The 13,908-nt window shown below is 41.5% G+C and overlaps 1 protein-coding gene across 1 annotated transcript in view; it reads right to left on the bottom strand.

Annotated features, from left to right (window-relative positions):
* HemK1 (HemK methyltransferase 1) overlaps positions 1-13,908 on the bottom strand; it is a 96,680-nt gene that overhangs the window by 70,146 nt on the left and 12,626 nt on the right. Inside the window, exon 2 of the mRNA XM_071683134.1 lies at positions 7,077-7,284. Coding sequence (XP_071539235.1) covers positions 7,077-7,284 — 208 coding nt within the window. The remainder of the gene's footprint in view (positions 1-7,076; positions 7,285-13,908) is intronic.

The raw sequence follows: 13,908 nt of genomic DNA, 5'->3' as shown, positions 1-13,908 counted from the left end.
TTATGGATGGGGTTGTTAGGGAGGTGAATGCAAGAGTTTTGGAAAGAGGAGCAAGTATGAAGTCTGTTGTGGATGAGAGAGCTTGGGAAGTGAGTCAGTTGTTGTTCACTGATGATACAGCGCTGGTGGCTGATTCATGTAAGAAATTGCAGAAGCTGGTGACTGAGTCTGGTAAAGTGTATGAAAGAAGAAAGTTAAGAGTAAATGTGAATAAGAGCAAGGTTATTACATACACTAGGGTTGAGGGTCAAGTCAATTGGGAGGTAAGTTTGAATGGAGAAAAACTGGAGGAAGTAAAGTGTTTTAGATATCTGGGAGTGGATCTGGCAGCGGATGGAACCATGGAAGCGGATCATAGGGTGGGGGAGGGGGCGAAAATCCTGGGAGCATTGAAGAATGTGTGGAAGTCCAGAACATTATCTCGGAAAGCAAAAATGGGTATGTTTGAAGGAATAGTGGTTCCAACAATTTTGTATGGTTGCGAGGCTTGGGCTATGGAGAGAGTTGTGCGCAGGAGGATGGATGTGTTGGAAATGAGATGTTTGAGGACAATGTGTGGTGTGAGGTGGTTTGATCGAGTAAGTAACGCAAGGGTAAGAGAGATGTGTGGAAATAAAAAGAGCGTGGTTGAGAGAGCAGAAGAGGGTGTTTTGAAATGGTTTGGGCACATGGAGAGAATGAGTGAGGAAAGATTGACCAAGAGGATATATGTGTCGGAGGTGGAGGGAACGAGGAGAAGAGGGAGACCAAATTGGAGGTGGAAAGATGGAGTGAAAAAGATTTTGTGTGATCGGGGCCTGAACATGCAGGAGGGTGTAAGGAGGGCAAGGAATAGAGTGAATTGGAGCGATGTGGTATACAGGGGTTGACGTGCTGTCAGTGGAGTGAATCAGGGCATGTGAAGCGTCTGGGGTAAACCATGGAAAGGTGTGTAGGTATGTATATTTGCGTGTGTGGACGTGTGTATGTACATGTGTATGGGGGGGGGGGTTGGGCCATTTCTTTCGTCTGTTTCCTTGCGCTACCTCGCAAACGCGGGAGACAGCGACAAAGTATAAAAAAAAAAAAAAAAAAGTATATATATATATGTGTATATGTATATATATATATATATATTCCAAAAGGATATTCCAAAAGGGGCCCAGTCCTCTGTTCTTGGCGCTACCTCGCTGACGCGGGAAATGGCGAGTGGTTTGAAAGAAAGAAAAGAAAATATATATATATATATATATATATATATATATATATATATATATATATATATATATATATATATATATATATATCCCTGGGGTTAGGGGAGAAAGAATACTTCCCACGTATTCCCTGCGTGTCGTAGAAGGCGACTAAAAGGGGAGGGAGCGGGTGGCTGGAAATCCTCCCCTCTCTCTTTTTTTTTCCAAAAGAAGGAACAGAGAAGGGGGCCAGGTTAGGATGTTCCCTCAAAGGCCCAGTCCTCTGTTCATAACGCTACCTCGCTAACACGGGAAATGGCGAATAGTTTGAAAAAAAAAAAAAAAAAAAATATATATATATATATATATATATATATATATATATTTTTTTTTTTTTTTTTATACTTTGTCGCTGTCTCCCCCCCGTTTGCGAGGTAGCGCAAGGAAACAGACGAAAGAAATGGCCCAACCCCCCCCATACACATGTATATACATACACGTCCACACACGCAAATATACATACCTACACAGCTTTCCATGGTTTACCCCAGACGCTTCACATGCCTTGATTCAATCCACTGACAGCACGTCAACCCCGGTATACCACATCGCTCCAATTCACTCTATTCCTTGCCCTCCTTTCACCCTCCTGCATGTTCAGGCCCCGATCACACAAAATCTTTTTCACTCCATCTTTCCACCTCCAATTTGGTCTCCCTCTTCTCCTCGTTCCCTCCACCTCCGACACATATATCCTCTTGGTCAATCTTTCCTCACTCATTCTCTCCATGTGCCCAAACCATTTCAAAACACCCTCTTCTGCTCTCTCAACCACGCTCTTTTTATTTCCACACATCTCTCTTACCCTTATGTTACTTACTCGATCAAACCACCTCACACCACACATTGTCCTTAAACATCTCATTTCCAGGACATCCATCCTCCTGCGCACAACTCTATCCATAGCCCACGCCTCGCAACCATATAACATTGTTGGAACCACTATTCCTTCAAACATACCCATTTTTGCTTTCCGAGATAATGTTCTCGACTTCCACACATTCTTCAAGGCTCCCAGAATTTTCGCCCCCTCCCCCACCCTATGATCCACTTCCGCTTCCATGGTTCCATCTGCTGCCAGATCCACTCCAAGATATCTAAAACACTTCACTTCCTCCAGTTTTTCTCCATTCAAACTCACCTCCCAATTGACTTGACCCTCAACCCTACTGTACCTAATAACCTTGCTCTTATTCACATTTACTCTTAACTTTCTTCTTCCACACACTTTACCAAACTCAGTCACCAGCTTCTGCACTTTCTCACATGAATCAGCCACCAGCGCTGTATCATCAGCGAACAACAACTGACTCACTTCCCAAGCTCTCTCATCCCCAACAGACTTCATACTTGCCCCTCTTTCCAAAACTCTTGCATTCACCTCCCTAACAACCCCATCCATAAACAAATTAAACAACCATGGAGACATTACACACCCCTGCCGCAAACCTACATTCACTGAGATCCAATCTCTTTCCTCTCTTCCTACACATACACATGCCTTACATATTACATGGGAATATATATATATATATATATATATATATATATATATATATATATATATATATATATATATATACATATATATATATATATTTTTTTTTATTTTTTTTTATTATACTTTGTCGCTGTCTCCCGCGTTTGCGAGGTAGCGCAAGGAAACAGACGAAAGAAATGGCCCAACCCCCCCCCATACACATGTATATACATACGTCCACACACGCAAATATACATACCTACACAGCTTTCCATGGTTTACCCCAGACGCTTCACATGCCCTGCTTCAATCCACTGACAGCACGTCAACCCCGGTATACCACATCGCTCCAATTCACTCTATTCCTTGCCCTCCTTTCACCCTCCTGCATGTTCAGGCCCTGATCACACAAAATCTTTTTCACTCCATCTTTCCACCTCCAATTTGGTCTCCCTCTTCTCCTTGCCCCCTCCACCTCCGACACATATATCCTCTTGGTCAATCTTTCCTCACTCATCCTCTCCATGTGCCCAAACCACTTCAAAACACCCTCTTCTGCTCTCTCAACCACGCTCTTTTTATTTCCACACATCTCTCTTACCCTTACGTTACTCACTCGATCAAACCACCTCACACCACACATTGTCCTCAAACATCTCATTTCCAGCACATCCATCCTCCTGCGCACAACTCTATCTATAGCCCACGCCTCGCAACCATACAACATTGTTGGAACCACTATTCCTTCAAACATACCCATTTTTGCTTTCCGAGATAATGTTCTCGACTTCCACACATTCTTCAAGGCCCCCAGGATTTTCGCCCCCTCCCCCACCCTATGATCCACTTCCGCTTCCATGGTTCCATCCGCTGCCAGATCCACTCCCAGATATCTAAAACACTTCACTTCCTCCAGTTTTTCTCCATTCAAACTCACCTCCCAATTGACTTGACCCTCAACCCTACTGTACCTAATAACCTTGCTCTTATTCACATTTACTCTTAACTTTCTTCTTCCACACACTTTTCCAAACTCAGTCACCAGCTTCTGCAGTTTCTCACATATATATATATATATATATATATATATATATATATATATATATATATATATATAAAGTGAGTGAATTACTCCGCAATTAGTTATAATTTTTTCCATATTGATAAAGTAAATTTCTTCTTTGATTTCCCAACCCACCACTGAATGGTATGGAACTTCCTGATAAAGAGCATCTTTAACTTGTCTCTATGCAAAAGGTTTGAGTGTACTCTTGACTGTCTTTTCCATGATTCCTGTAATTTGTTTCCAGCTTGACAACCAAATTTTGATCAGATGTCACTCTTTCCAGTATTTGTTGTTTTACAATTATTTGACTGAACTTCTTTTACAGCATCTATTTGTGCATCAATGCTGCCTTCCGACCATGTATTACTATTGACTACTGCAAGCGCAAATGGTTTATATTTCATTTAAAACTTGGTATTATCTGGAAACATATTCACTTATGATGCAAAAACAAAACCCTTATGGACTACATTTGTTAACTTTAGTCCACTTTGTAAATGTGCCTTTTCCTCCCTCCCAGTTTTTTCTCTCTCTTTCTTTTATGTTGAAGGTTCCAGTCAGGGATGGAAGAGCTTTTCACACCGTTCCAGAATTCTAAATTTCTGACCATCTGTGTCTGCCATTAAAGACCTAGCAGTTCACTTCATCTCACTCACACCTCACTTGAAAATGCTGCTTACTCTCTTTATGAACAGATGTATGATAAATGGCCTCTTTGACAGATGCAACTACAACAGAATCATCTAACTGCTTCATGTTTATTTTCTTACTAATTTACAGGTATGCTTGACCTAATGATATTTAATGCAATTTCCCAATCTTGTTTCTTAAACATTATTTCATTTGATTTCTTCCATTTTGCTGGTACAGAATCTTCTTTAAAAGATATTCTGAATAATATCAAGTGACCTAATTGTTTAATTTGTTTATGGATGGGGTTGTTAGGGAGGTGAATGCAAGAGTTTTGGAAAGAGGGGCAAGTATGAAGTCTGTTGGGGATGAGAGAGCTTGGGAAGTGAGTCAGTTGTTGTTCGCTGATGATACAGCGTTGGTGGCTGATTCATGTGAGAAACTGCAGAAGCTGGTGACTGAGTTTGGTAAAGTGTGTGGAAGAAGAAAGTTAAGAGTAAATGTGAATAAGAGCAAGGTTATTAGGTACAGTAGGGTTGAGGGTCAAGTCAATTGGGAGGTGAGTTTGAACGGAGAAAAACTGGAGGAAGTGAAGTGTTTTAGATATCTGGGAGTGGATCTGGCAGCGGATGGAACCATGGAAGCGGAAGTGGATCATAGGGTGGGGGAGGGGGCGAAAATTCTGGGGGCCTTGAAGAATGTGTGGAAGTTGAGAACATTATCTCGGAAAGCAAAAATGTGTATGTTTGAAGGAATAGTGGTTCCAACAATGTTGTATGGTTGCGAGGCGTGGGCTATGGATAGAGTTGTGCGCAGGAGGATGGATGTGCTGGAAATGAGATGTTTGAGGACAATGTGTGGTGTGAGGTGGTTTGATCGAGTGAGTAACGTAAGGGTAAGAGAGATGTGTGGAAATAAAAAGAGCGTGGTTGAGAGAGCAGAAGAGGGTGTTTTGAAGTGGTTTGGGCACATGGAGAGGATGAGTGAGGAAAGATTGACCAAGAGGATATATGTGTCGGAGGTGGAGGGGGCAAGGAGAAGAGGGAGACCAAATTGGAGGTGGAAAGATGGAGTGAAAAAGATTTTGTGTGATCGGGGCCTGAACATGCAGGAGGGTGAAAGGAGGGCAAGGAATAGAGTGAATTGGAGCGATGTGGTATACCGGGGTTGACGTGCTGTCAGTGGATTGAATCAAGGCATGTGAAGCGTCTGGGGTAAACCATGGAAAGCTGTGTAGGTATGTATATTTGCGTGTGTGGACGTATGTATATACGTGTGTATGGGGGGGGGTTGGGCCATTTCTTTCGTCTGTTTCCTTGCGCTACCTCGCAAACGCGGGAGACAGCGACAAAGTATATAAAAAAAAAAAAAAAAAAAAAAAAAAAATCAAGTGACCTAACCAGGGTTTCTGCACACTCCTCCTGTACATGTGGCGAGATAAAATCTGGGCAATGGATCTTATCTAAGGAAACCAAGCTCTTTTAGATGCTCTTAAATCCTATTGTTTTTATGCAAATGCTTTCTAAGATCACATTTGCATCCCACTTTGGCAGTGCTGTGGTATTATAAAGGCATGGCATAAGAATTTCAATATTTTTTTTCAGTTAAAACAAAACTTGAGGGAAACCAATTACTCATGATTTAAGTACTATAATTCAATATTCAGCGTGATTACCTGGCTTATCTTATCTTGCGATGTTTTTAAAGGCATGTCTACTTCATCCTCTGCTCAGTCTGGAACCAAGCTGCACACTTATCAGTCTGACCAAGGATGAGGTCCATAAGCCTGATTACCTTCTATAAGGAAGCTCATCAGTTTTAACTTTTACAAACTAGTCCAGTAAGCTCTTAATGTTCTCCACTGGTTCAGGTAGTGAACTGAATGGCTTGGACCCTGGATGTTTACAGTTTTTCACTATATTCATGGCATCTCACTCTGAGAGATGTCAGACCTGCCTCTTATAGGAAGGCTGATCATAGGAGTCATGTAATACATTAGGAAAAAAAGTCCATAGATGGTGCTGAAAGGAACAAAGCAGCAGCCACTGAATTGGTCAATTACTGCATTGTCATGTCATGTCTGTGGGACATAACAGCACACAACATAGAGTCAGAACAAAAGAATGCCAATATAACTACAAGCAAATGAGATTGACATTCTGTGCAATGCTTATCTTTAAAAAAGTGGACACTGAAGAATAAAGAAGTCTGCAGGATAGATTGTTATGAATGAGTAGCTGGCTAATGAAACACAAATTAATGAATGGGTGCAAACATGAACAGAAAGGATATGGCAAGAACAACTGATAAGGTACCTAACTTTGTAATTTCAGCAGAAATAAGTATAGAGGATGATCAAAGGAAGAGGAAGTTACATATGGGGAGACTACATAATGGGGGTTCTTTTTGATGAATCTAGAAGATTTGAAAGCACCATCTCAGCTTCCTAGTAGGAACAGGCACATAAAAAAAGATAGATTTAAAGAACTGAAAAGACAGTGGATGTATACATTTCACTATGGCAAATCTAAAGTGTACTCTGAATGAAAGAATGAAGAGGTGAGCAAATTATTCATTCTTCTTTGGATTACTTCCACAGAAACAGCAGCAACTAGTCATATTAATCAATTACACAAAAAAATAAAACTCATAACCAAAGACTTACATCACCTACTGAGTGAAGAAGGGAAAGACTAATAGCCCCTGAGCCACAGCCAATCTCCAATACTTGGGGCCTTTTGATTCCTTGCAAACACAGTAATGCTAATTCAACTAACTGCTCTGTCTCAGGTCGAGGGATGAACACTGGGGGTTTCATCCTTAGGGTCACAGAATGGAAGTCCCATTCACCCAGAATGTACTGTAATGGCATCCTGCAACATTACAAATCAAAATGAAATCAAAGTATAGTGAATGAGGCTAAGGTAGTAGTCAGGTATTAGTTGGTAGGCAGCCATCGACCAGGGAGGCAAATCACCAGTACTACTTGCCTGGGTCTCAGGAGGGTTATTGATGGCTGTATAGTGAGCTAGCACTTCAATAGTTGTCAAGTTGCACATCACTGACCCTGGTAGCCGTCTTTTCTTTCTGACTCATTCACATGTGGGCTGATGGCATTCTGCCCACAAACATACAACCTTTCCTTGTCACACATAACACTTGACAACACTGAACTCACAAAACTTTGTAACCTAGGTTTTCCTGTGGTGAGCTCTATGCATGAGCCCTACCTTTTACCAAAATGTTAGAAACAATAGATAGAAGCAGTAGGTAGGAATATTAGGGAGGAGCATTATGTACAAATACTGGGTAAATGTCATAGGTAGGAACATTATGGAGGAGCATCAGGTATAAGTAGTAGTTTGGAACATTAGGTACACATATAAAGTAGTCAGTAGGAATACTAGATAGGAGCCTCTGGAAACACTGCACTAGAGTTGCCCTCTGCCAAAGGCCTATTAAGGGCTAGACACTAAAGGCTAAGAAGCAGCACAGTGATTCACCAGTTAAGAGACTCTTTTGCCATGGCTACCCCCTTAAGGGAGTTCCCAGAGGAAATGGGTGTGAGACATACAAACAGATAGAAAGAATTAGGCTAAATGTGTTTCCAAACCTATATAATTGGAAAACTTTTTTGTAGCTACTGAAAAACATAAAAAAAATTCAGTATTTTATCTACATGGAAAGGGTAATTACTTTCATTTTTGTATCTACCAGTACCCTTTCTATTAGGTCGAAATGATCACAGCTTTTTGTTTAGCTGCTAAACTGTAAATCCCAAACCTGAACATCTGCAGTTCCTAAATGCTACACTGTAAATCCCAAGCCTGAGCATCTGCGGTTCCCAAATGCTACACTGTAAATCCCAAGTCTGAGCATCTGCAGTTCCCAAATGCTACTCTGTAAATCCCAAGCCTGAGCATCTGCAGTTCCCAAAATCATTCAAAACTGATTATTACCATTATATATCATCATACTTGACTGCTGCTTCCCACACCTTAGAGGAAGTGCCAGGAAACAGACAAAGAAAGGCCCAGCCACCCATATACACACATATACATACATGCCCATACACACACGTATATACACACATATACATAGCATACACAAAAACATACATATACATACACATATACAGTGATAGACATATATACACATGTGCATATTCATACTTGCTTGCCTTCATCCATTCCCCACCACCCTGCCCACAGGAAACAGCATCGTCATCCCCTGCATCAGCAAAGTACCTCCAAGAAAACAGACAAAAAAGGCCACATTCGCTCACATTCAGTCTCTAGCTGTCATGTGTAATGCACCGAAAGCACAACTCCCTATCTACATCCAGGCCTCAGAGACCTTTTCATGGTTTACCCCAGACGTTTCACATGCCCTGGTTCAGTCCACTGACAGCATGTCGACCCCGGTGCACCACATCGTTCCAATTCACTCTATTCCTTGTACTGATATAATGCTGATAACCCTCTCTATGAATCCTGGAGTGATTATGAATGTAGGGAAGTTGAATGAGTCCCCTGACTACAATAATGCTTGGTTGCATTCCTGACTTAATTAAGGTTTTATCTAATTGAACTTGGTTAACCACTTAAATAACCAAAGCTGGAGTATCCCTTAGTACTGATGTAGGCTTTTGTATTCTTGAAAACCCCTTACTTCTCTAATAATTTTAGCATTATCTATAGACTTATTCATGTATGCTTCAAGTCCTTCTGGAAACAATTTTTTCATAACAAGATCATAAAGAAAAGCAACATCTGAAAAACACCTTTAGTTATTCTGACATAGTTTGAATAGTACCACTTCTGCCTAACAGCCTGAAAAGATTTCCAAATAATTCCCGGTTAAACACTTTTGCATCTAAAAAAAACAATAGCAGAACAGGAAGACTTCTTCATTAAAGTCATTATCCATATTCAAAAATGATTAAGTGTGGAAAAGACTAATTGATAATACAGACCTATGACTCATTTCATTATGCTCCTGCATTTTCAAGGATGCATGGACAATGAATAAAGCAGATGGTTCTAAGAGTCTGACAGCTGAAATGAGCCATATAAGAGGTAATCCTGATTTCAGCAGACACCGTGGAGTAAGTGACGGTGGACTGTCTATATGTGGAATAATACAGAGAGGAAAAGCAATGAGATGTGGTGTCAGAGTTACATAAGAAGATCTTGAAATAGTTTGCACTTGTGGGAAGGATGCATGATGATAGGCTGGTAGGATGAACACAGAATATAAGATCAAGATGAAAAAAAATAATGAAAGTAAGACAGCTGAGAAAGGAAAATGATAGCACATATTAAAGATAGGACCCAGCAAGGTATGAAGGTACTAGACAATGTTAGGAGTGGGTGATTGGATAAGCGGGGCTGGAGATTTCTGCTGTAGTCATCCCCAAATGGAAGGAGTTCACAGGAAGAATGAGGCATCACAGATAGACAGATGCACACAAACACACACACACACACACACACACACACACACACACACACACACACACACATATGGGAATATGTGATAGACTGTAAGAAAGTAAATTCTAGATTGATATGGGTAAAACTGAAAGTGGATGGAGAGAGATGGGCGATTACTGGCGAGTATGCACCTGGTCATGAGAAGAAAGATCATGAGAGGCAAGTGTTTTAGGAGCAGCTGAGTGAGTGTGTTAGCAGCTTTGATGTACGAGACCACGTTATAGTGCTGGGTGATTTGAATACATAGGCGAGTAATGTGGCAGTTGATGTTATAATTGGTGTAAATAAGGTGTTCAGTGCTGTAAATGGAAATGAAGAGCTTGTGGATTTGTGTGTTGAAAAAGGACTGGTGATTTGGAATACCTGGTTTAAAAAGAGAGATAAACATAAGTATATACATAAGTATCCCTGGGGATAGAGGAGAAAGAGTACTTCCTACGCATTCCCCCTGTGTCGTAGAAGGTGACTAAAGGGGGCGGGAGCAGGGGGCTTGAGACCCTCCCCTCCTTCCATTTTAACTTTCTAAAAGGGGAAACAGAAGAAGGAGTCATGCAGGGAGTGCTCATCCTCCTCAAAGGCTCAGATTGGGGTGTCTAAATGTGTGTGGATGTAACCAAGATGAGAAAAAAGGAGATATAGGTAATATGTTTGGGGAAAGGAACCTGGATGTTTTGGCTCTGAGCAAAACGAAGCTCAAAGGTAAAGGGGAAGAGTGGTTAGGAAATGTTTTGGGAGTAAAGTCAGGGGTTAGTGAGAGTACAAGAGCAAGGGAAGGAGTAGCACTACTCCTGAAACAGGAGTGGTGGGAGTATGTGATAGAGTGTATGAAAGTAAACTCTAGATTGATATGGGTAAAACTGAAAGTGGATGGAGAGAGGTGGGTGATTATTGGTGCCTATGCACCTGGGCATGAGAAGAAAGATCATGAGAAGCAGGTGTTTTGGAAACAGCTGAGTGAGTGTGTTGGTAGTTTTGATGTACGAGACCAGGTTATAGAAATGGGTGATTTGAATGCAAAGATGAGTAATGTGGCAGTTGAGGGTATAATTGGTGTAAATGGGGTGTTCAGTGTTGTAGATGGAAATGGTGAAGAGCTTGAAGATCTATGTGCTGCAAAAGAACTGGAGATTGGGTATACCTGATTTAAAAAGAGAGATATGCATAAGTATACAGAGTAGGAGAGATGGCCAGAGAGCGTTACTGGATTACGTGTTAATTGATAGGCGAGTGAAAGAGAGAATTAAGGATGTTAATGTGCTGAGAGGTGCAACTGGAAGGATGTCTGATCATTATCTTGTGGAGGTGAAGGTGAAGATTTGTAGAGGTTTTCAAAAAAGAAGAGAGAATGTTGGGAGTGGTGAGTGGTGAGAGTAAGTGAGCATGGGAAGGAGACTTGTGTGAAGAAGTACCAGGGAAGACTGAGCGCAGAATGAAAAAAGGTGAGAGCAAAGGACGTAGAGGGAGTGGGGGAGGAATGGGATGTATTTAGGGAAGCAGTGATAGCTTGCACAAAAGATGCTTGTGGCATGAGAAGCGTGGGAGGTGGGCAGATTAGAAAGGGTAGCGAGTGGTGGGATGAAAAAGTAACATTATTACTGAAAGAGAAGAGAGAGGTATTTGGACAATTTTTGCAGGGAAAATAGTGCAAATGACTGGGAGATGTATAAAAGAAAGAGGCAGGAGGTCAAGAAAAAGGTGCAAGAGGTGAAAAAGAGGGCAAATGAGAGTTGGGGTGAGAGAGTATCATTAAATTTTAGGGAGAATAAAAAGATGTTTTGGAAGGAGATTAATAAAGTACGTAAGACAAGAGAACAAATGGGAACAGCGGTGAAGGGGGCTAATGGGGAGGTAATAACAAGTAGTGGTGATATAAGAAGTAGATAGAGTGAGTATTTTGAAGGTTTGTTAAATGTGTTACATGAGAGTGGCAGATATAAGGTGTTTTGGTCGAGGTGGTGTGCAAAGTGAGAGGGTTAGGGAGAATGATTTGGTAAACAGAGAAGAAGTAGTGAAAGCTTTGCGGAAGATGAAAGCCGACAAGTCGGCAGGTTTGGATGGTATTGCAGTGGAATTTATCAAGAAAGGGGGTGACTGTGTTGTTGACTGGTTGGTAAGGATATCTAATGTATGTATGGCTCATGGTGAGGTGCCTGAGGATTGGCAGAATGCATGCATATTACCACTGTAGAAAGGGGAAGGGGATAAAGGTGAGTGTTCAAATTACAGAGGTATACGTTGGTTGAGTATTCCTGGGAAATTATATGGGAGGGTATTGATTGAGAGGGTAAAGGTATGTACAGAGCATCAGATTGGGGAGGAGCAGTGTGGTTTCAGAAGTGGTAGAGGATGTGTGGATCAGGTGTTTGCTTTGAAGAATGAATGTGATAAAAACTTAGAAAACAGATGGATTTGTATGTAGCATTTATGGATCTGGAGAAGGCATATGAGAGAATTGCTGGAGATGCTCTGTGGAAGGTATTAAGAATATAAGGTGTGGGAGGCAAGTTGCTAGAAGCAGTGAAAAGTCTTTATCGAGGTTGTAATGCATGTGTACGAGTAGGAAGAGAGGAAAGTGATTGGTTCTCAGTGAATGTCGGTTTGCGGCAGGGTGCATGATGTCTCCATGGTTGTTTAACTTGTTTATAGATGGGGTTGTTAGGGAGGTGAATGCAAGAGTTTTGGAGAGGTGGGCAAGTATGCAATCTGTAGTGGATGAGAGGGCTTGGGAAGTGAGTCAGTTGTTGTTCGTTGATGATATAGCGCTGGTAGCTGATTCGGGTGAGAAACTGCAGAAGCTGGTGACTGAGTTTGGTAAAGTGTGTGAAAGAAGAAAGTTAAGAGTAAATGTGAATAAGAGCAAGGTTATAAGGTACAGTAGGGTTGAGGGTCAAGTCAACTGGGAAGCAAGATTGAATAGAGAAAAACTGGAGGAAGTAAAGTGTTTTAGATATCTGGGAGTGGATCTGGCAGTGGATGGAACCATGGAAGCAGAAGTGAATCATAGGGTGGGGGAGGGGACAAAAATTCTTGAAGCCTTGAAGAATGTGTGGAAGTCGAGAACATTATCTCCGAAAGCGAAAATGGATATGTTTGAAGGAATAGTGGTTCCAACAATGTTGTATGGCTGCGAAGCATAGGCTATGGATTGGGTTGTGCACAGGAGGGTGGATGTGCTGGAAATGAGATGTTTGAGGACAATAAGTGGTGTAAGGTGGTTTCATCGAGTAAGTAATGTAAGGGTAAGAGAGATGTGTGGAAATAAAAAGAGTGTGGTTGAGAGAGCAGAAGAGGGTGTTTTGAAATGGTTTGGTCACATGGAGAGAATGAGTGAGGAAAGATTGGCCAAGAGGATATATGTATCAGAGGTGCAGGGAACGAGGAGAAGTGGGAGAACAAATTGGAGGTGGAAAGATGGAGTGAAAAAGATTTTGAGTGATCGGGGCCTAAACATGTAGGAGGATGAAAGACGGGCATGGAATAGAGTGAATTGGAACAATGTGGTATACCAGGGTCAACGTGCTGTCAATGGTTTGAGACCAGGGCATGTAATGCGTTCTTAGGGTAACCATGGAAAGTTTCTGTGGGGCCGGATGTGGAAAGGGGCCGTGGTTTCGTGTTGGCACTATTACATAACAGCTAGAGACTGAGTGTGAACATATTGGGCCTTTGTTGTCTTTTCCTTGCGCTACTCGCACACTGAGGGGGATGGGGATTGTTATTCCATGTGTGGCGGGTTGGCAGATGGAAATAAATAAAGGCAGGACAGTATGTAATTATGTAACAGGTGTTTTATGTATATGTCTGTGTGTGTATATATATGTGTACATTGAGATGTATTAGGTAGGTGCATTTGCATGTGTTGGATGTGTAGGTATATACATGCGTTTGTGGGTGGGTTGGTCATTTCTTTTGTCTGGTTTCCTTGCGGCTACTCGCTAACGCGGGAGGACAGGACAAAGCATTTAAATATCTAAAATAAATAAATTTAATTTATTAATATAT

The sequence above is a fragment of the Panulirus ornatus genome, chromosome 35, assembly GCF_036320965.1.
Source record: "Panulirus ornatus isolate Po-2019 chromosome 35, ASM3632096v1, whole genome shotgun sequence".
In the NCBI taxonomy this organism is placed as follows: Eukaryota; Metazoa; Arthropoda; class Malacostraca; order Decapoda; family Palinuridae; genus Panulirus; species Panulirus ornatus.
The sequence above is the reverse complement of the archived record's forward strand: the minus strand, read 5'-3'. Positions and strand labels throughout refer to the sequence as shown.